The sequence below is a fragment of the Balaenoptera physalus genome, assembly GCF_965194825.1.
Source record: "Balaenoptera physalus genome assembly, chromosome: 10".
NCBI classification, from domain to species: Eukaryota; Metazoa; Chordata; class Mammalia; order Artiodactyla; family Balaenopteridae; genus Balaenoptera; species Balaenoptera physalus.
In genome coordinates, this window is record NC_138889.1 from 33,727,531 (window position 1) to 33,748,343 (window position 20,813).

Consider the following 20,813-nt stretch of genomic DNA (forward strand, 5'->3'; position numbering starts at 1 on the left):
TTCTGAAAATCAGGAATTCCCTGGTGGTCCAATGGTTAGGACTCGGCCCTTTCACTGCTGTGGCCTGGGTTCCAACCCTGGTCGGGGAACTAAGATCCCGCAAGCCGTGTGGTGTATTTTATAAAATAAAATACAATTCTGACAATGGAACATGCTTTTTTCCTACAAAAATAATTTAAAGTAAACAAAATATGTATCACTTTTGAGAATTAAAAAGTAACAATTTATCTTGATACATTATGAATATTAAAGAGGTTCAAGAGATTCCTCATTATTGTGAAAGGCACTCACCAGTCAAAACATTACCTACATGATATGATTCCACTTTTATATAAAGTACCTAGAATAGTCGAATTCATAGAGACAGAAAGCAGAATGGTGGTTGCTAGGGGCTGCGGGGAGGGAGGGATGAGGAATTAATGAAATGAGTACAAGATTCAGTCTGGGAAGATTAAAAAAAAATTCTGGAAATAGATGGTGGTAATGAATGAGGAATAATGTGAATGTACTTAATGTCACAGAACTGTATACTTAAAAATGGTTAAAATGGCAAATTTTATGTTAGGTACATTTTACAATTTTTTTAAAAGACCATACTATCTATTTCAACTCCCTCATTTTACAGATGAGGAAAGGCTCAAAGGTGTCACATGACTTGTCCAAGTTCACACAGCTACTCAGTAACAAAGAGAGAATTAATTTCTAATTCTATTTCCATCAACAGCACTGCCTCTAAATTCTTTCTAGGCTATAGTAAAAAACAGGACATAGTGGTAGAAACAGTGACTAAAGGGAGATATCTGACATATCATGACAAGATAAAATTGTACAGAGAAAAAATAATTTACAATTATAATCAGACTTAATACTGATTGTACAATCAGCTTTTATTATATGCATTTTTGTATTTGTCCTATTCCTAGATCATTTCACGTCCCTTCTTATTTTCCTTTTTCCTTTTTATCTTTTTCTTACTTATCTCCTTTTTGTTCTATTTTACATATTTTTATAATACTTAAGTTTTCTTTAAAGCAAAGTGGAAAACATAAATGAAACGTATGGCCATAATTGTAAGTGAGCCATCAAGAATAAGTTAAATTACATCCTGAATACATGGCTTACAAAAGAAGAAATCACACAACATTCTACAACATTTTGTACCGAAACAATTAATGTTACAATTTGGTGTTTTTAAAAGGCTAATTCCCTAATGGTATAAAGAAGCTTTGTTATACTGAAATGTAAACTTAATCATGCAAGCATGCCTACTTCTTTTAAGCACAGAATTTGTGTAGAAATACCTTTCAAAACAATTACCTTGGAAACCACTTGGCGTGTTCAACCCATGGGTCATCTCCAGATTCCCAACACCTTAAGCCACCATCACAACAAAAGCATTTGACATCATCACTGCGACCTAAAGTAAACACAATAATAAAACTGAATACATACGTGTCCTAATATATAAATCAAAATGAACTAGATAAAATGTATAGCTATACATTTTCTTACCCACATAATAGAAACCAGCACTTGCAAGCTGCTCAGGCTGAACTGGTACAGTTGAAGGCCAGCACATAAATGTTCTCAGTCGAGCTGCATGTGTCTGCATGCTCAAATTTGAAATGTTAAACCTCAGCGTTTCCAGAGAATTTTCCAAAAATGGACAGTTGGGGAAATGTCTCCGGTGTTCTGACATAGCATCATCCTTTGGTTCCCAGTTACTTAGAGTCCCACCACAGGCAAAGCAGGCTACTCTATCTCCAGGTCCTATATAATAAAAGCCAGCTCTTGCCAATTCTGATGGTGACAAAAAGGTTAATGGCCACATCTGGTAAGTAAGAAATCTCGCTTCTTCAGTACTCATGGCATAACTGTAGGGGTTAGTCCTCATTGGGGAAAAGTCTTCAACTGCTCTAGAATTAACAGGGTTTGGTGAAAGGTTGGAATAAGAACCACTGAATGAGCTACTATGTTCCAAAGTAGGTAATAATGAATGTGTAAAACTGTTTCTCACTGGAGAAGAAACATTCTTAGAGGTGGATTCCAGACTAGTAACAGAAACTAGATTCTGAATAAAGCTACAGCTAGGATATAGTTGTTTATGCTTTTCAATAGGATTGTCTCCTTGTTTCCAGTTATCCAGCATCAGGCCACAACAAAAGCATTTGACCTTGTCATTCACACCAGTGTAATAAAAACCAGCACGAGCAAGACTCCTTTCTGAGACAGGAACACCAACGGGGAAAGTTGAATATGTAGACATTCTGTAGAGTTCACATGAAAAGTCATATTTCATTTTTTGTTTGTTGACGATTGTCCAATTTGACAAGATCGTGCTATCTTCCATCGTACTCTTAATTTTTTGATACGAGAGATCTGGGAAAAGTCTTTGGGAGGTAGTTTTGTGCATGAGTCATTTTACTTTTTGACTGCTAAAATCCTTCACAAGGCAATTCTCTTCCTTTCACATTAGATTTTTGCCATAAAAAAGAATCAAATGATAGGCCCCTACTTATGTAAAATTCACTACACCTTCTTTACTGGATTTATACCTGAGTTGATACTCAGGTAGGATGAATAGCTCTCCTAAATTACCAAGATACTATTTAATACTCTCTGGGATTATATTAACTCAAATGCTATTTGTTCGTTATTTGGTGTAATACTGACCTAATAGCCTGAAAGAAGTTGACACACTTCCAAAAATATGCTAAGACTCCTTGACTTTTCAAGGAGGTTTATATTCCAAAAATTCTAAACAAGGATAGAATACCTAAATTACGCCTTTAATTTGCTTTCAGTTACAAGCTACAAAGCCGGGATATCAAGCCAATTAACGACTATGCTACAAGAGGAAAAAACTATATGCAGGCTTCTTTCCCTATGAGCACTTTAACATATTTTTTTAAAATCTTCTTTTATTCTAGTAAACAAAAAGAATTAAAGTCTTCATATGGTCACATTATCTAAAGGCCAATTTCACAAAGTTTATCATCATAGTATTTACTTAAGAAGGTTAAACTAGCTTCAGCTAACAACTTTTGGAGATGTCAACACCTACAAGCGTTGTTGAACCTAAACCTGTTACACTGTGTACAATGTCAAATGAAATGAATTTTGCTTAAAACTCACAAACTGCTAACTCTTCTGCCTTTGTTAAATATTGTCTGTATTTGTTTCCATTTCCTGCAGCATCATTATTATGTTGTCCTTCTTCCTAACTTTGTATACCACTTTAGTATACTTGATCAAATGAAGGTATTTTCTTCATAAACTAGTTAACCATAAAATTTCCACAGCTGAAACTTCTTACAAAAATATTAAATAACTTGTCTTTCATTTAAGAATCATGCATCTATAATATCATTCATATTGTAATTAAAGGTAAATCAATTTATCAAGATACAGCTTGTCCTTTCTAGTGTTATCACAAATGCCTAAGGTACTGTATTACCAACAAAATTACTACTCATGCATAATAAACCAGTAATTAACTCTACTAGCCTTCTTTCTGAAAACCCTTCATATCTTAAAAGTATAATTCATACACAAAGTTACACTCCACAGAATTCAAACTATATCCCTTTATAAAGTTTCTGAGTCTCCATAATGGGATTTATTACTGCAGGGGGAAAAATGAGGGGGAAAAAGTAGACTCTTCAGGGCTGTAAATCTGAAAAGAAAAAACAAACGCTATTTTAGAAAACTGTATTTTCACGATGAATACAATTTATATTCTTTTCAATTTATTCAGTAAATTCTAAAAGTGATTTACTCTTTAGATAATACATCTTCATTCCAGCTATTTGTCAACAAAACTAATTAGAAAAGCTTTTAATCAAAATAAATACAATATACTCCCCGTAGCACTAAGAATACTTTTTTTAATGCACAACTTTGAAGACAGATGGACATAGAAACATATTTTGGCCTTGGTCTCCTCCCCTCTTCTGGTGACAACTTTTAATAGTTTAAGGATAATATCTCTGGCAGTTTGCTGGAGGCAAAGGGGGACTAGTGGTGAAAAAGAGACTGCACCCATCAGCAACAGTGCAGCAGTTATTTAGATGGCATAATAGACTGTAACGTTATTTTTTAATGTCAAGTCTCTCCAGGACTAGGCAAACTGACCAGTGAGAGTAAATGCATCAGGAACCCACCAAAAAAACCCTACAACTCTACAATGCCCTCACAATTCCAAAGCGACAACCACAGAAAGCAACTTTAAAACAATATACAGTACAATGGCTTGTGAAACACTGGCCTTGGGAATGTGACGACTTGCATGAATACTTTCGTTACACCAGAACTTGGTGTCCTATCTTTACAGATTTTTACCTACAAGCACCGTACGGTGGATTTGCCCTCTTTAGGCAAACTGTGGCTTTGGGGGTTGAAGGCGGGAGACAGACTGCAAGGGAAGATAAGAGAAACTATGGAATTTACCCATTAATTTCCCGGAGCTATTTCTCACAATACACAACAGACCACTGAAGTGGCAGAGCGCGGTTGGAACTATCTGATATAGGAAATCTCGCCGCCACACAACTGTCTCTGTTTGAACATACTAAACAAAGGAACACCGAGGGTTAAGTTTAAAACCCTGCAAAAACTTGACCAACATCTTGGTCAGAGTCCAAGGGCCGGAGAAGTGGGCGGCGCCCAAAGATGACTTGCAAACAGATCAATTGAAAAAAAATTATTTTCGACCGCAAGTCTTGGAGCTGGAGCTTCCGAATTAAACAGCCTCGGCGAGAGTGAAGAGTAGAGAGCAGACAGCTCACTGCGACCCCCAGCCTCGGCCCCCGGCCCTGTCTTCCCTCACCCAGCTTCAGCCTCAGGGAAGCGGGCCCCCGCGGCCCGCGCGCCCCTACCCGCCTCGCGCGGCCGGGGCCCGGAAGGAGCTGCACTCACCGCTGGGCCGGTGGAGCAAACGCGGAAACGGCGCGGCAGTCTGGATCCTCCACAGCCCCGAGAGCTGCTACGCCAACAGAATAGGGAGCCGGGCTGCTCGGCTCCTGTGCTCCCAAAGCCCCCCCGCCCGCGCAGGGCCCACGCCGACGCACAGTGACGACAGCGCGCCGGCCGGGATCACGTCACGCCGCGCGAGGGCGCCGGGGAGTCTGCGGGCGGAGAGCGGCCCGAAGCGCGCGCTAGGCCGTGCGCAGTCGGTCAGCCCGCGGGGGCGGCGGGGCTGGGCGTCCCCTCGGCGTTCCAACCTTTAATTTCGCCGCGTGAGCACTTTTGACGTTTCCTTCCCTCGCCGTCCCTGACATTCTCCTGAGGGGGACGTGGCGAAGCGTGAGCCGTAGATTTTGAATCGCGGGAAGCCCTGCGGAAACGCCCCAGCGCGGGCGGTGAGCGTCTCCCCCGCGTCACCCGGTTGGGGTCTAGCCCCAGCCGGATTCCTCTAGTGGGGCCTCCCCTCGGCGTGGGTGACCGCGTCCGGGGGTGGAGTCAACCCGGCGGCGTTTCGACTTCGATTAAGTGAACAGTTGTAACCGTTTTCCTCAGCAGCTCTGTGATGTCAACCTTAAACAGCTGGCCGTGTAAATGGAAAAAAGACGAGTGTTGGAAAGCAGAACAGCATCAGAGGATTAATTTTGAAGCTTTGATTTTATAATCTTTTGGGTAGTATATCTATTTTATAATCAACCACTGTATCTTTTATTTTTAAACTTTTGTTTTTCTGTTCTGGAGGCGAATGCACTGACGAAAGTGTCCTAATTTCAGAAGCTCATCACTAGCAACGGGAACGGTGCTTCAGGCCAGGCTTCGCTCCCCGTTTTTTTCCCTGAATGTGACTAGGATGGAGTGTATACATTCATATACGTGTGTATATATAAATCATACGTGAACCACAGAGGAGCCCTGTATCGATGACATGTTTAAATAGTTAACTGATAGAAAAATTGTAAATACAAAATCTTGGTTTTCCTAGTCAGGGACGTTTTTCTCCCCCCTCTCTAGCAGTGCTGTGAACACAGTAAATATTTGCTGCATTGCAGCGAGAGAATGTTTTTAGTTTATGTTCTGTGAAGACACTCTTTGTCAATGAAATCAGATGTTTTCTTCTTTCAGGGGAACTCCAGGGGGCAAATATTTCAAAAACTTCCAAATAACAAGCCACTTAATTAGGCAGCCGGGGGAATTCCAAGACCCTGAACCATTTCCCATTTCCTGTCCCTGTCATTTCTGCTTGCCAATCAGTCACAGAATAGGAGGGCTTCTGTTCCAGTGTTAATAGTAAAAAGAATTTGTAACAGTTTGTGATACAGAGAAACGAAATGCCATGGCTCCCAATGACTAAAAACTTCCAAATATGCACATGAATTTAGATAGTAGTTCAGTATGTAGTTCAAGTTACGATTTCTGGGAAAGTTACAGGACTTTCTTTTTATGTGCGGGAAAATATACATTAGCAAGAATTGTTCATTCTGGATTCAAGATTATTCAAGATTATTTCTCTTTTTCAGTTCTTGTCCTGACCAAAAAAGTATAGGGGAAAATTCATATTTCAAAAACTCAAAGTCCGGGGCTTCCCTGGTGGCGCAGTGGTTGAGAATCTGCCTGCCAATGCAGGGGACATGGGTTCGAGCCCTGGTCTGGGAAGATCCCACATCACGGGCAACTAGGCCCGTGAGCCACAACTACTGAGCCTGCGCGTCTGGAGCCTGTGCTCCGCACCAAGAAAGGCCACGACAGTGAGAGGCCCGCGCACCACGATGAAGAGTGGCCCCCACTTGCCACAACTAGAGAAAGCCCTCTCACAGAAACGAAGACTCAACACAGCCAAAAATAAGTAAAATAAATAAATGAATTTAAAAACAAAAAACAAAAAACTCAAAGTCCTTATATATTTTCCCCAAGAACCCACGTAATAACATTCAGGTGTAATAAATACTACTTTATAACTTTTAATCCTATATAACCTTGTAGTTGAGTGTTAAATGTATTCAGTTACCCACTTATTCAGTTAATCTTTTTCATATTTCCAGTGTAGAATTGCTGGTGATTTTTAAAAATAAGTTGTGTTTTTCTGCTGAGGTTGCTATACTAATATTTTTCACATTTATGTAGAAAAATATTTACAGGATCCAAGACAATTTGAGGAGGAATATAAGACTGAAGGGGCTTGTCCACTAGATAATGAGTTATATAGTAAAGTCATAGTAATTCAGATAGTATTGTATTAACACAAGGATGGACAAATAAAGGAACAAGATAAATAGCCCAGAAAAGATATATATGTATATGTGAATTTGATACATGACATTGGTATTACATATCAGTGAGAAAAGGATTAACTGGTCAATAAGTAATACTGAATGAATGGTTATTCTAATGAAAAATAAAATTAGATAATCACCTAACTGTTAAAAAAAATTCCTGATGGATAAAAACCCTAAAAGTGAACAGCTATGATTGTGAATCCAGGGTTTTAAACATATTTTTTGAGTTATAATCCATTGCAGTTATTGTCAGTAGGCCAATGGGAGCTTATTCACGTTGGCTCCTGAGTCCTTTTGACATGGCCATAGTAGTCTTTGATTGCTTTGGAGGCTGGCTTTGTACATTTCTTACCCAATACCTGTAATTAGCCATTTATTCAAAGTGCTCTGGTTCCTTTAGTGGGAAATGGTATTTAAAGACCATAATCTGAATGTTTGTGGTACTAATTGTTATTGAGTTGTATTGTTTTTATAACCTGTTCTGTGGACACAGTTGGGTAAATACGGCCTTCTGGTTTTTTTAATAAAAAGCATCATGAACTCTAACTTCCAATTCAAATTCAGGAATTCAAGATTTTATTTATCCTCATTGATTGTACAACTCCCTTTCTTCACACTGAAAAATCCTTATTGTCACCTGTACTCCCTTCCTGCCCTGTAGGCAATGATTTAAACATTTTGTTAATTTTTTTTATTCTAAATATATAGTTTATGTACATTTATCCATATCTCCCTTTTTCTTAGATAACTGGTAGCATACTTTTTTCCACCTTTTTTTTACTTACTAATAAATTATGGAGATCACTCAATACTAGTATATATAGAGAGAGATTACTCATTTCTGCACAGTACTCCAGTGTAGCACAGTGCTACTCTGCACAGTGTAGATGTAGCACAATATATTCAACTAGTCCCTGTTGATGAAAAGATCAGTTGATGGAAGAAAGAAATGGAAATTTTACTTGAGCCAAATTTTTTTTTAATAAATTTATTTATTTATTTTTGGCTGCACTGGGTCTTCATTGCTGTGTGCAGGCTTTCTCTGGTTGTGGTGAGTGGTGGGGGGGCTACTCTTCGTTGTGGTGCACGGGCTTCTCATTGTGGTGGCTTCTCGTTGCGGAGCACGGGCTCTGGGCACGCGGGCTTCAGTAGTTGTGGCACGTGGACACTAGAGCACAGGCTCAGTAGTTGCAGCGCACGGGCTTAGTTGCTCCGTGGAATGTGGGATCTTCCCAGACCAGGGCTCGAACCCGTGTCCCCTGCATTGGCAGGCAGACTCTTAACCACTGCGCCACCAGGGAAGCCCACTTGTGCCAAATTGAGGGTTATAACCCAGGAACAGTCTCTCAGAAAGCTCCAAGAACGGTTCTGCCTTTTACAGGTCAAAGCACAGTTACATGTTTTTGAGACAGAGGGCTGTATGTTAAATGATGTATTATTGACAGTTAATGTAATCTAGCGTGTAGTGGGTCATGGGTCATTGTGGCCCCATACAAGATTAAGAAGGACTGTTATCTTGTAAGGAGTTGGCTTGGTGCTAGGAGAATGTTGCTCTTTATTGTTGAGCAGGTATTCCTGCCAATGGAGAGGCTTGGTCGATGCATAATGCAGATACACAATGCACAGTAGAGGTGGGAAGAGGGGACAAAAGAGCAGAGAAAATTTTTTTATGTTTAAATTTTTCTTGTCTTGCCATAAAATGTAATTTTATTTCATATACCATAATGTATTCAACTACTTCCCTATTGATGGACATCTGGGTGGTTTCCAGTCTTTTGCTATTACAAATAATGCTGTAATGAATAGTTATGGATATCTTGTTTTAGGATATGTTCCAGAAGTTGGGTTCTTAGGTCAAATAGCAAATTCATACGTAATTTTGCTAAGTATGATCAAATACCCCTCCCCCTCCATTGAACTGTTGGCATTTTGCAACCCAGTCAGCAATGTATGTAAATTCCTTTTTTCTACACAGCTTCATCAGGGGAATATGTTGTCAAACTTTTGGATTTTTGCCAGTCTGTTAAATAGAATCTCAGTGTGGTTTTAATTTCATTGCTGTGTTATGAGTAAGATCGATAATCTTTTTAGTGTATCAATTGCATATGTAATGGTTTATTTTTTTAAAAGTATAAAGGAATGTTAGGATTGATTATGTGGTATTATTAAAGAAAAATTATTCTGACACTTGTTAAAACATTAACAAGTAAGGAACTACAAGTAAGGAAGACTTTATTCAAGACTATTGCAATAAGAGCATTGCAGTGGGGGAGAGAGATCAGGCTCAACTCTGAATACAGCAAAGATAGCTGAGGATTTGTAGCCAAACAATGGAATGAAGGGGTCAGTGGAAGAAAAATTACTTAGTGGAGACATCAGGGCAGGTGGATTCCTGCTGAAGACTGGCCAAGGGCTGATACATCAAAAGTGGAAGATAAAGAATTTACTCAGATATCAAGGGTGGGAGCATTCTCACTAACCTGACTTAGCAGGATTCTTGCTAAGACTGGGCTAGACAGGCCAAAGATGGGGTGGGGGGTGACAAATGGAGAAGGCACTGACTTAAATCTACATAACAAACTTTACCCTGGTTTACCATGCCTTTCCTGGTAACTTCCGCATAACTGGCTTCCTCACACCCTTCTTTCTCTCTTTTGTCTTGAGCTGAAAATGGTATTTAAGCCTGTGGCTTAGTCCACCTCAGGGAGGTACTCATTTTTCCCTGGGTATCTCCCATGTATACATGAGGTATATACATGAAACTTCTGTTTGTTTCCCTTGTTAATCAGTCTTTTATTATAGGGGTGTCAGCCAAGAACTCAGAAAGGTAGAAGGAAAATTATTTTTTTCTCCCCTACATTAGTATATACCGTAGGAAAGGAAAAATCTCTTCCTATGCCCAACTTAGGTTCTCCAGCTGGGGTCCTGTAAACTAGACTGGCCAAAAATAGATTAGCAAGAGAAAAACAAGCTAATTAACATGTGCATTGCACATGTACGAATAAGAACCCTCAGTGATGAGTAACCTTAAAGAGAGGGTTAGAACTTGGGTTTTAATACCAACAAAGGAAAAGAGGTTTGGAGCTTCTGGGTGAGCGAGGCAAGTTATAGGAAGGTGACCAAGAAAAGCGTGGTAAAGGAGCTGTTTAGTAAGGTTTGTTATGCAGATTTGAGTCCTTGCCTTCTCCTTTGATAAGAGTTTTAATAGTACTCCTCTTTCAGATACTGAAGAGGGAGACACCTCTACAAATGAAAATTTACTTTAGAGCTTTTCATGATAGATCTCAATACCCTTTAGCTCAAAATAATCCATTTGCCAAAAGTACATTTTGGGGTGGCATACTCTGTTACCCCTCAGTACATGAATGAAATGTATACTTTCCTGAATTTTTGAAGTATTTTATTTTAAAAATTCAATAAACAAAACCCAACACATTAAGAACTTGGAAATTTTGGCCACATCACAATTTTCTTCCCCAACGTCTAGTTACTTAAAACATCCCAAGCATTACCTTTCTATCTGTTGAAAAAAAATCACTATATATCTGTCTTAATCATGACAGCTTTAAAATTTTGTTGTCTGTAGCAAAAGTCAAAATTTTTAAATATCAGAAATATTTAAAAGCTTAATTAGTGAACTTTATTTAATATAAAGTAGAATCTCAGCAGCTCTAATTGCAAAAAATCAATGAGTTAAAAGTTAGGATGATAAAGGTTTACATAAATGGATTAAAAATGGCCCCTGCATATTGGCCCTATATTGTTTACTTCATAGCAGATTGGGACCACTAGCTCAAAAGCTTGCCTCTGCCAAACTCAAATTTTTACACATCTAATTGCTTTAACTATATCCTAAATAACCATATTTTAAGCCATTTAGAGCCTGCCTGTTTTGCATGCCCAGCATCCGCAAGACAAACCTCAGCCTAAGAACGCAAGTCACTGCTACCCTTCCGAGATCCATGACTAAGCTGTCTGCAACATCACCTAGCTATGTAAGCCTCCTCTCTGGTTCCCCTCTTGCCTGGGAGTTCCCTTGTCCTCTTCCCCTTCTGGTGGTGGGCCCCCACCTGACTCTGGAAGGTCGCCTGCTGTGAGGGATTTCCCCTTGCCTGAACCTGCCAAGCACACCAAAATAAAGCTTGTTGTGTGCTACTGCCACCTGGTGGTCTTTTCTTTAATTAAAGTCCCGAAATCCTCGAACTCATAACAAAAGGAAAAGCCTTAACGATTGGAGAAAAAATAGTCACAAGAAGTCATGTTGGCAAACACAAGGCATAGAGGACCTTGTTCTTTCTATGCATATTTCCTGTCAAGGGAGGAGAAGATAAAAGACTTCTAAGATCCAAAAAGCTGATGCAGATCTAGGGAAAGTTTTTCCTGTGGTTTTCCTGAAAATAATCATGTGAGAGAAACTGAGAAGTTGAATCTGTAGTAGAATTATTTGAAAGCCTTAGTAAAGTGCGATAAATAAATAAAACTTTAGGTGACTTAGAAATTTGAGCTCTCTTCACAACATAGGTAAACTATGTTAGTGAAAACATACCCTTTTATAGATGACAGTGCAAAATCATTTTAATCTTTGAAATATGTGCAATATGTCACAAAAACTTGGGCATTACAGTGAAACAGATTTTGCTTTAATCTCTGCTGTTTCTCCTTGAGTTACATGCCTTTGAACAAATTATTTAACTCTTTCATTAAGAATCATGGAGGTGAGTGGCCAAGATAACAGAGTAGGAAGACCCTGAGCTCATCTCGTCCCACGGGCAAACCAAAATTACAACTATTTACAGAGCAACTATTGATAAGAAAGACTGGAATCTAGAAGAAAAGATTGTCTACAACTAAAGCTATAAAGAAGGAACCACAGTGAGATGGGTAGGATGGGAGGAGACACAGTATAGTCATGACCCATACCCCCTGGTGGGTGATCCACAAATGGGAGGATGATTACAATTACAGAGGTTCTCCCCAAGGAACAAGGGGCCTGAACCCCACATAGGGCTCCCCATCCCATGGGGTCCTATACCTGGAAGATGAACCTCCAGAATATTTGGCTTTGAAGGCTAGTGGGGCTTACTTTGGGGAGAGCCAGAGGGTTGTGGGAAATAGAGACTCCACACTCGAAAGGCACATACAAAATCTTACATGTTCCAGGACCCAGGGCAGAAGCAGTAATTTGAAAGGAGCCTGGGTCAGAGCCACCTGATGATCTTGGAGAGCCTCCTGGAGAGGCAGGAGGCAAATGGAGCTCACCCTTGAGACACAGACAACCACTTTTGGCAGCTCATTCTACCCCTAGGACACTGGTGCTGGCAAGTGCCATTTTGGAATCCTCGCTCTAGCTTCTTAGCATCAGGACTAATAAGGCAGGCTGCCTTAAGACCCACTGAGCCCACAGACATCCTGAGATATGGTCATAGCCAACAGAGGGTCCAGGATCTGGCTCCACACACCAGTGAGCCAGCACTAACCCCGAGAACCCCAGGACCCTGCAGCTAGAGACCGCAGGACACAGCTCCACCCACCAGTGGGCCTGTACTAGCCTTGGGACCAGCCTCACCCACCAGCGAGCAGACACCAGCCCTAGGACCCCCTGGGACCCGGCTCCACCCATCAGTGGGTCAATACACCAACTTCAGAACCCCAGTGCCCTGCAGCCAGAGATGTCAGGACCAAGCTCCATCTACCAGGCCAGAACCAGCCCCAGGAACCCCTTGGCCTTGGCCTTACCCACGAGTAGGTGGGCACAAGCCCCAGGACCACTGCAGCCCCACAGCCTGCCGTAGCAGGACCCAGCCCATCCACCAACAAGCCAACACCAGCTCTGAGACACATTGGGCCAATTAGCCAGCTGCCCCAGGATCTGGCCCCATCCACCAGTGGGCTGACACAAGCCTTCAGGGCACCCCAGACCCCACAGGCAGCACCCACCCACCAGCAGACCAAACAAGCTCCAGAACCCTTAGGGTCCTACAGCCAATAATCCCAGGACACTGCTCTGCCCACCAGTCGGCCGGCACTAGTCCAAGGAACACAACAACATGCATACTGTCTTGTCAGCACCCAGCCAACCCACCAGCAGACCTGCCTCAGCCCCAGGACCCCATGTGCCCTGGCCCTGCCCACCATTAGGTCAACACCAATCTGGGAACCTTGGGCCTATCAGCCAGTGGGCCCAGGATCTGGCCCCCGCTACCAGGGGGCTGACACTAGTTTCAGGACCCCAGCGTTTTGCACCCAGAGAACCCAGGACATGGCTCTGACTAAGAGTGACCAGCACAAACCCCAGGACATCCTGAGCCCAGGCTCTGCCCACCAGCAGGCCAACACCAGCTCCAAGAGACTTTGAACCCCTCAGCCAGCCACCCTGGGATCCAGTCCCACTCACAGGTGGGCCAGCAGCCCACAGAGCTCGCAGCAAGCCACGTCAGAAACTGGCCTCACCCACCAGCAGGCTGACACTAGATCTAGGAACCCTGGCCCTGTAACCTGGTTCTACCCACCAGTGAGCCTGTACTAGCCCTGGGAACCCCATGAGGCTCTGCAGCCAGCCGCCCCATGACCCAGCCCCACCAACCAGTGGCCAGCAGTCTACACACTGGGAAGAACTTGGCAACCAACCAAACTGTGGGCCAGCCACACCTACTAGACCACACAAAGTAGTCAGCCCACCACAACAGAGGATGAATGCAGCCCACATTGGGGGCACCCCTAGAGCGTATAGCTCTCGTGACCAGAGAGGAGTGTGCTGCTGGGATGTGTAAGATGACTCCTACAAAAGGCCACTTCTCCAAGGTTAGGAAACATAACCAACCTATCAGATACACAGAAATAAAAATAGCAAATTAGGCAAAATGAGGTGACAGAGGAACATAAAGATGATCAAAGAACTCAGGAGAAGATAGAATGGACAGAGTGAGATGTTAGACGTTCTTAACAAAGAATTAGTTAGAAAATATAAAGAAGAACCAGAGATGAATACAAAAACTGAAATGAAAAATATAGTAGAAGGAATCAAGAGTAGATTAGATGCAATAGAGGAACAAATCAGTGAGCTGGAAGACAGAATAATGGAAATCACTGATGCTGAAAAGAAAAAAGAAAACAATAAAAAGAAATGAGGACAGTTTAAGAGATCTCTGAGACAACATCAAGTGCACTAATATTCACATTACAGGGGTCCCAGAAGGAAAAGAGAGAGAAAGGGGCAGAAAACATATTTGAAGACATAATAGCTGAAAAATTCCCCAACCTGGGAAAGGAAACAGGCACACAGATCCAAGAAGCACAGATAGTCACAAAGAGGATTAACCCAAAGAGGACCACACCAAGACATAATTAAAATGTCAAAAATTAAAGAAAGAATATTAAAAGTAGCAAGGGAAGAGCAACAAATACAAAGGAATTCCCCTAAGGCTATCAGCTGACTTTTCAGCAGAAACCCTGCAGGCCAGAATGAAGTGGCATGATTTATTTATTTATTCATTCATTTATTTATTTGGTTGTGCTGCACAGCTTGTGTGATCTTAGTTGCCCAACCAGGGATCAAACCCATGCCCCCTGCATTGGAAGCATGGATTCTTAACCACTGGACCATCAGGGAAGTCCCTGGCATGATATATTTAAAGTGATGAAAGGGAGAAACCTACAACCAAGAATACTCTACCCCTCAAGGCTCTCATTCAGATTTGATGGCGAGATCAAAATCTTTACAGACAAGCAAAAGCTAAGAGTTCAGCACCACCAAACCAGCTGTAAGAGAAATGTTAAAAGGACTTCTCTAAGTGAAAAAGAAAAGGCCACAACTAGAAACGTGAAAATTATGAAAGAAAAAATCTCATTGGTAAAGGCAAATATACAGTAAATGTAGGAAATCAACCATGTATAAAGCTAGTAGGAAGGCTAAAAGACAAAAGTAGTAAAGTCATCTATATCTGTAATAAGTGGTTAAGGGATACACAAAATAAAAATATATAAAATATGATGTCAAAAAGAGTAAATGGGGGAAAGAGGAGTAATAATGCAGGGTTGTTAAAATGCGTTTGAAATTAAGAGATCACAACTTAATATAATCACATATATTATTATATATATATACATATGTATAGGTAGATGATAGATAGATAGATAGATTGCTACATATAAACCTCATGGTAACCACAAACCAAAAATCTATAATAGATACACACACACAAAAGAAAGGAATCCAAACATAGCACTAAAGATAGTCATCAAATCACAAAGAAAGAGAACAAAAGAAGAAGAAAGAACAACAACAAAAACTACAAAAACAACCCCCCAAAATTAACAAAATGGCAAGAAGTACATACCTATCAATAATTACATTAAATGTAAATGGACTAAATACTTCAATCAAAAGACATAGAGTGGCTGAATAGACACAAAAACAAAACCTATATTTATGTGGTCTACAAGAGACACATTTCAGATGTAAAGGTACACACAGACTGAAAATGAGAGCATGGAAAAAGGTATTCCATGCAAATGGAAATGAAAAGAAAGCTGGGGTAGCAATATTTATGTCAGACAAAGTGGGCTTTAAAATAAAGAGTGTAACAAGAGACAAAGAAGGACATTACATAATGTTCAAGGGACCAATACAAGAAGAAGATATAACAATTGTAAATATATATGTATCCAACATAGGAGCACCTAAATACATAAAGAAAATATTAACAGACATAAAGAGAGAAACTGACAGTAACACAATATTAGTAAGGGACTTTAACAACCCATTTACATCAATCAACAGATCATCCAGACACAAAATCAATAAGGAAACACTGGCCTTAAATGACACATTAGACCAAATTGACTTAATAGATAGATATAGAACATTCTAGCCAACAATGGCAGAATATACATTCTTTTCAAGTACAGATGGGACATTCTCCAGGATAGATCATATGCCAGGCCACAAAACAAGTCTCAATAAATTTTAAAAAACTGAAATTATATCAAGCATCTTTTCCAACCACAATGCTATAAGACTAGAAATCAACTACAAGACAAAAAACTGCAAAAAACCCACAAATATGTGGAGATTAAACAGCATGCTACTAAACAAAAAAAGGATAAGAGAAAAAAAATTTTTAATACCAGGAGACAAATGAAAAAAACATGATGATCCAAAATCTATGGCATGTAGGAAAAACATTTCTAAGAGGGAAGTTTATAGCGATAAAAGCCTACCTCAGGAAACAAGAAAAATCTAATAAACTACCTAACCTTACACCTAAAAGAACTAGAAAAAGAAGAACAAACAAAATCCAAAGTTAATATAAGGAAAGAAATCATAAAGATCAGAGCATAAATAAAGTAAATAGAGACGGAAAAAACAATAGAAAAGATCAGTAAAACTAAGAGTTGGTTCCTTGAAAAGATAAACAAAATTGATAAACTGTTAGCCAGACTTGCAAGAAACAGAGGACCCAAATCAATAAAATCAGAAAAAAAAGAGATGTTACAAATAATACCACAGAAATCACAAAAGATTGTAAGAGATTACTATGAAGAATTATACACCAATAAAATGGACAACCTAGAAGAAATGGACAAATTCCTAGAAACGCACAATCTCCCAAGACTGAATCAGGAAAAAGTAGAAAATAAGGACAGACCAATTACTAGTAATGAAATTGAATCAGTAATTAAAGAAAAAAAAAGCTCCCAACAAACAAAAGTCCAGGACCAGGTGACTTCATATGTGAATTCTACCAAACGTTTAAAGAAGAATTAGCACCTATCCTTCTCAAACTATTCCAAAAACTTGCAGAGGCAGGGACACTTCCCAACTAATTTATGAGGCCAGCATCACCCTGATATCAAACCAGACAAAGATATTACAAAAAAAGAAAATTACAGGCCAATATCACTGATGAACATAGGTGCAAAAATCCTCAACAAAATACTAGCAAACCAAATCTAACAATACATTAAAAGGATCATTATCAAGTGGGATTTATACCACAGATGCAAGGATGATTCAATATCCACAAATCAATGTGACAGATCACATTAACAAACTGAAGAATAAAAAATCATATTATCATCTCAATAGATGCAGAAAAAGCTTTTGACAAAGTTCTACATCCATTTACAAAAAAAACTCTCCAGAAAGTGGGTATAGATGGAATATACCTCAACATAATAAAGGCCATATATAACAAACTGACAGCTAACATCATACTCAATGGTGAAAAGCTGAAAGCATTTCCTCTAAGAACAGGAACATGACAAGGATGCCCACTCTCACCACTTTTATTCAACATAGTATTATCAATAGAAGTCCTAGCCACAGCAATCAGAGAAGAAAAATAAATAAAAGGAGTCCAATTTGAAAGGAAGAAGTGAAACTGTCACTGTTTGCAGATGATATGATACTATACATAGAAAATTCTAAAGACACCCCCCAAAAACTACTTGAGCTCATCAACAATTTGGTGAAATTGTAGGATACAAAATCAACAAATAGAAATCTGTTGCATTTCTTTACACTAACAATGAACAAGAGGAATTAAGAAAACAATCCCATTTACCATCACATTAAAAAGAATAAAATACCTAGGCATAAGTCTAACTAATCTAACTAAGGAAATAAAAGACCTGTGCTTGGAAAACTATAAGACTCTGATGAGAGAAATTGAAAATGACACCAAATGGAAAGATATACTATGTTCATGGATAGGAAGAATTAATATTGTTAAAGTGCCCGTACTATTCAAGGCAATCTACAGATTCAATGCAATCACTATCAAAATACCAATGGCATTTTCACAGAACTATAACAAATAAATCTAAAATTTGTATGAAAACACAAAAGACTTCGAATAGCTAAAACAATCTTAAGAAAGAAGAACAAAGCTACAGGTATCAAGCGCCCAGATTTCAAACTACACTACAAAGCTACAGTTATCAAAACAGTATGGCACTAGCACAAAAACAGACACATAGATCAATGGAACAAAATAGAGAGCTCAGAAATGAACCCAAACTTATATGGGCAATTAATGTATGACAAAGGAGGCAAGAATATACAATGGGGAAAAGACAGCCTCTTCAATACATTTGTGAAAACTGGACTGCTACATGCAAAAGAATCAAACTGGACTACTCTCTCACTCTATGCACAAAAATAAATTCAAAATGGACTAAAGACTTAAATGTAAGACTTGAAATCGTAAAACTTCTAGAAGAAAACATAGGCAGTACACTCTTTGACAGCAGTCTTTGTAATATTTTTTGGCTCTGTCTCCTTGGGCAAAAGAAACAAAGGCAAAATTAAACAAATGGCACTACATCAAATTAAAAAGTCTTTGCACAGCAAAGGAAACAATCAAGAAAACAAAAAGGCCACTTACTGAATGGGAGAAAATATTTGCAAATGATATACTGATAAGGAGTTACTATGCAAAATATGAAAATAACTCATACAACTAAACATCAAAAAAAAAAACCCACAAACAATCCATTTAAAAATGGACAGAGGATCTGAATAAACATTTTTCCAAGGAAGATATACAGATGGCCAACAAGCATATGAAAAAATGTTCAACATTGCCAATTATTAGTGAAATGTAAATCAAAATAACAATGAAATATCACCTCACACCTGTCAGAATAGCTATCATCAAAATAACCACAAATAGGGACTTCCTGGTGGCACAGTGGTTAAGAATCTGCCTGCCAATGTGGGAGACACGGGTTCAAGCCCTGGCCCGGGAGGATCCCACATGCTGCGGAGCGGCTAAGCCCTGCGCCACAACTGCTGAGCAACCCCCGCTCCCCACAACTAGAGAAGAGCCCGCGCACAGCAACAAAGACCCAATGCAGCCGAAAATAAATAAATAAAAATAAATTTATAAAAAAAAAAAACCCACAAATAAATGTTGGTGAGAATTTGGAGAAAAAGGAATCCTGTACACTGTTGGTGGCAATGTAAATTGGTACAGCTACTATAGAAAACAGTATGGAGATTCCTCAAAAAATTAAGACTAGAACTACCATATGATCCAGCAACAGCACTTCTGGACATTTATCCGAAGAAAACAAAAACACTAGAGTATATATGCACTCCTATGTTCATTGCAGCATTACTTACAGTAGTCGAGATATGGAAGCAACCTAAGTGTCCATCAGGAGATGACTGGATAAAGAAGATGTACTATATATACATACAGTGGAATACTACTAAGCCATAAAAAAGAAGGAAATCTTGTTATTTGTGACATGGATGGACCTACAGGGTATTATGCTAAGTGAAAAAATTTAGACAGACAAAGACAAATACCATATGATTTCACTTATCTGTGTAATCTAAAAACACAAAACAAATGAACAAACATAACAAAACATAAACAGAGTTATAGTACAGAGAACAAGGAGGTATATGCCAGAGGGGAGGAGGGCAGGGGGAGGAAAGAACTAGGCGAGGGAAGTTGAGAAATACAAATTTCTAGTTGCAAAATAAATGAGTCATGGTATTAAATGTATTAAATGTATTATACCTAAGTACTAGGGATGTAACATACAACATGGTAAATATAATCAACACTGTTGTATGTTATATATGAAAGTTAGAGTAAATTCCTGGAGTTCTCATCACAAGAAGAAAATTTTTTTTCTATTTCTTTAATTTTGCACCTATGGGAGATGATGGATGTTTATTAAAGTTGTCATAGTCACTTCATGATGTATGTAAAGCAAATCATTATGCTGGATATCTTAAACTTATATAGTACTGTATGTCAATTATATCTCAATAAACCTGGAAAAAGAAAGAATCGTGGAGTACATACCATGTGCACAAATTCTAAGGACAGTGCAAATAAAAAACAGTCCCTTCCCAAGAGCTCACAAACTAGCAAAAGAGACCAATAAATGAACCCTGTACAATGTGATAAGCACTAGCATAAAGTCAAGTACAGGGGCAATAAACGATCATGAAGGAAAATCAACTATACTTCAATAAAATTAAAAATTTTAAAATATGGAGCATGAAGAAAACTTTTAACTCAGCCCAGAGGAAAGGGGGTGGATGGTGCATGGAGAGAGTAGCTTTCTAGAGAAGATATTTTTATAGTTACATATTACCTTTTAATAATTTCTGATGAGTCTCTAATGTCTTGAAATGATAAAATTAAGAGCAATTATATTATCTAGATCAGTACTGTCCAACAGAAGTGTAATGTGATATACATAATTAATTTAAAATTTTCTAGTAACCATATTGAGAGTAAAAAGAAACAAGTGAAATTTATTTTAATAATATATTTATATAACCCAACATACCTAAATATCTAAAATATTATCATTTCAACATGTAATCAATATAAATTATTGAGATATTTTATATTATTCTAGGTTTTCTAAATTTATTTTGTATTTTATACTTACCACACATCTCAATTCAAACTAAGCCACATTTCAAGTGCTCAATGGCCTGACATGGGACTAACATATCAGCTAACACAGATCTATTTTGAACTAATATTTCCCAATATCTTAAAGTATGAAGACCTCTCAAAATACTTTGAGGATATCCACATTATA

General features: G+C 39.0%; 1 protein-coding gene and 1 long non-coding RNA gene across 4 annotated transcripts in view; one reads left to right on the forward strand and one right to left on the reverse strand.

Moving 5' to 3' along the window:
- Window positions 1-6,403, reverse strand: part of BIRC2 (baculoviral IAP repeat containing 2) — a 21,091-nt gene extending 14,688 nt beyond the window's left edge. The window contains exons 1-3 of one of the 3 annotated variants that reach the window (XM_082409944.1): window positions 4,918-6,403; window positions 1,513-3,676; window positions 1,318-1,417 (exon numbers count right to left, since the gene is read on the reverse strand). In XM_082409944.1, coding sequence (XP_082266070.1) covers window positions 1,318-1,417; window positions 1,513-2,413 — 1,001 coding nt within the window. In that variant the 5' untranslated portion in view covers window positions 2,414-3,676; window positions 4,918-6,403. The remainder of the gene's footprint in view (window positions 1-1,317; window positions 1,418-1,512; window positions 3,677-4,917) is intronic. The other 2 variants (XM_082409943.1, XM_082409942.1) reach the window with 2 other exon arrangements.
- On the forward strand, window positions 5,232-19,148 carry LOC309636710. The gene is made up of 2 exons (XR_014250164.1): window positions 5,232-5,360; window positions 6,480-19,148. It is a non-coding gene; the product is annotated as an uncharacterized lncRNA (long non-coding RNA).
- The last annotated feature ends 1,665 nt before the right edge of the window (window positions 19,149-20,813 follow it).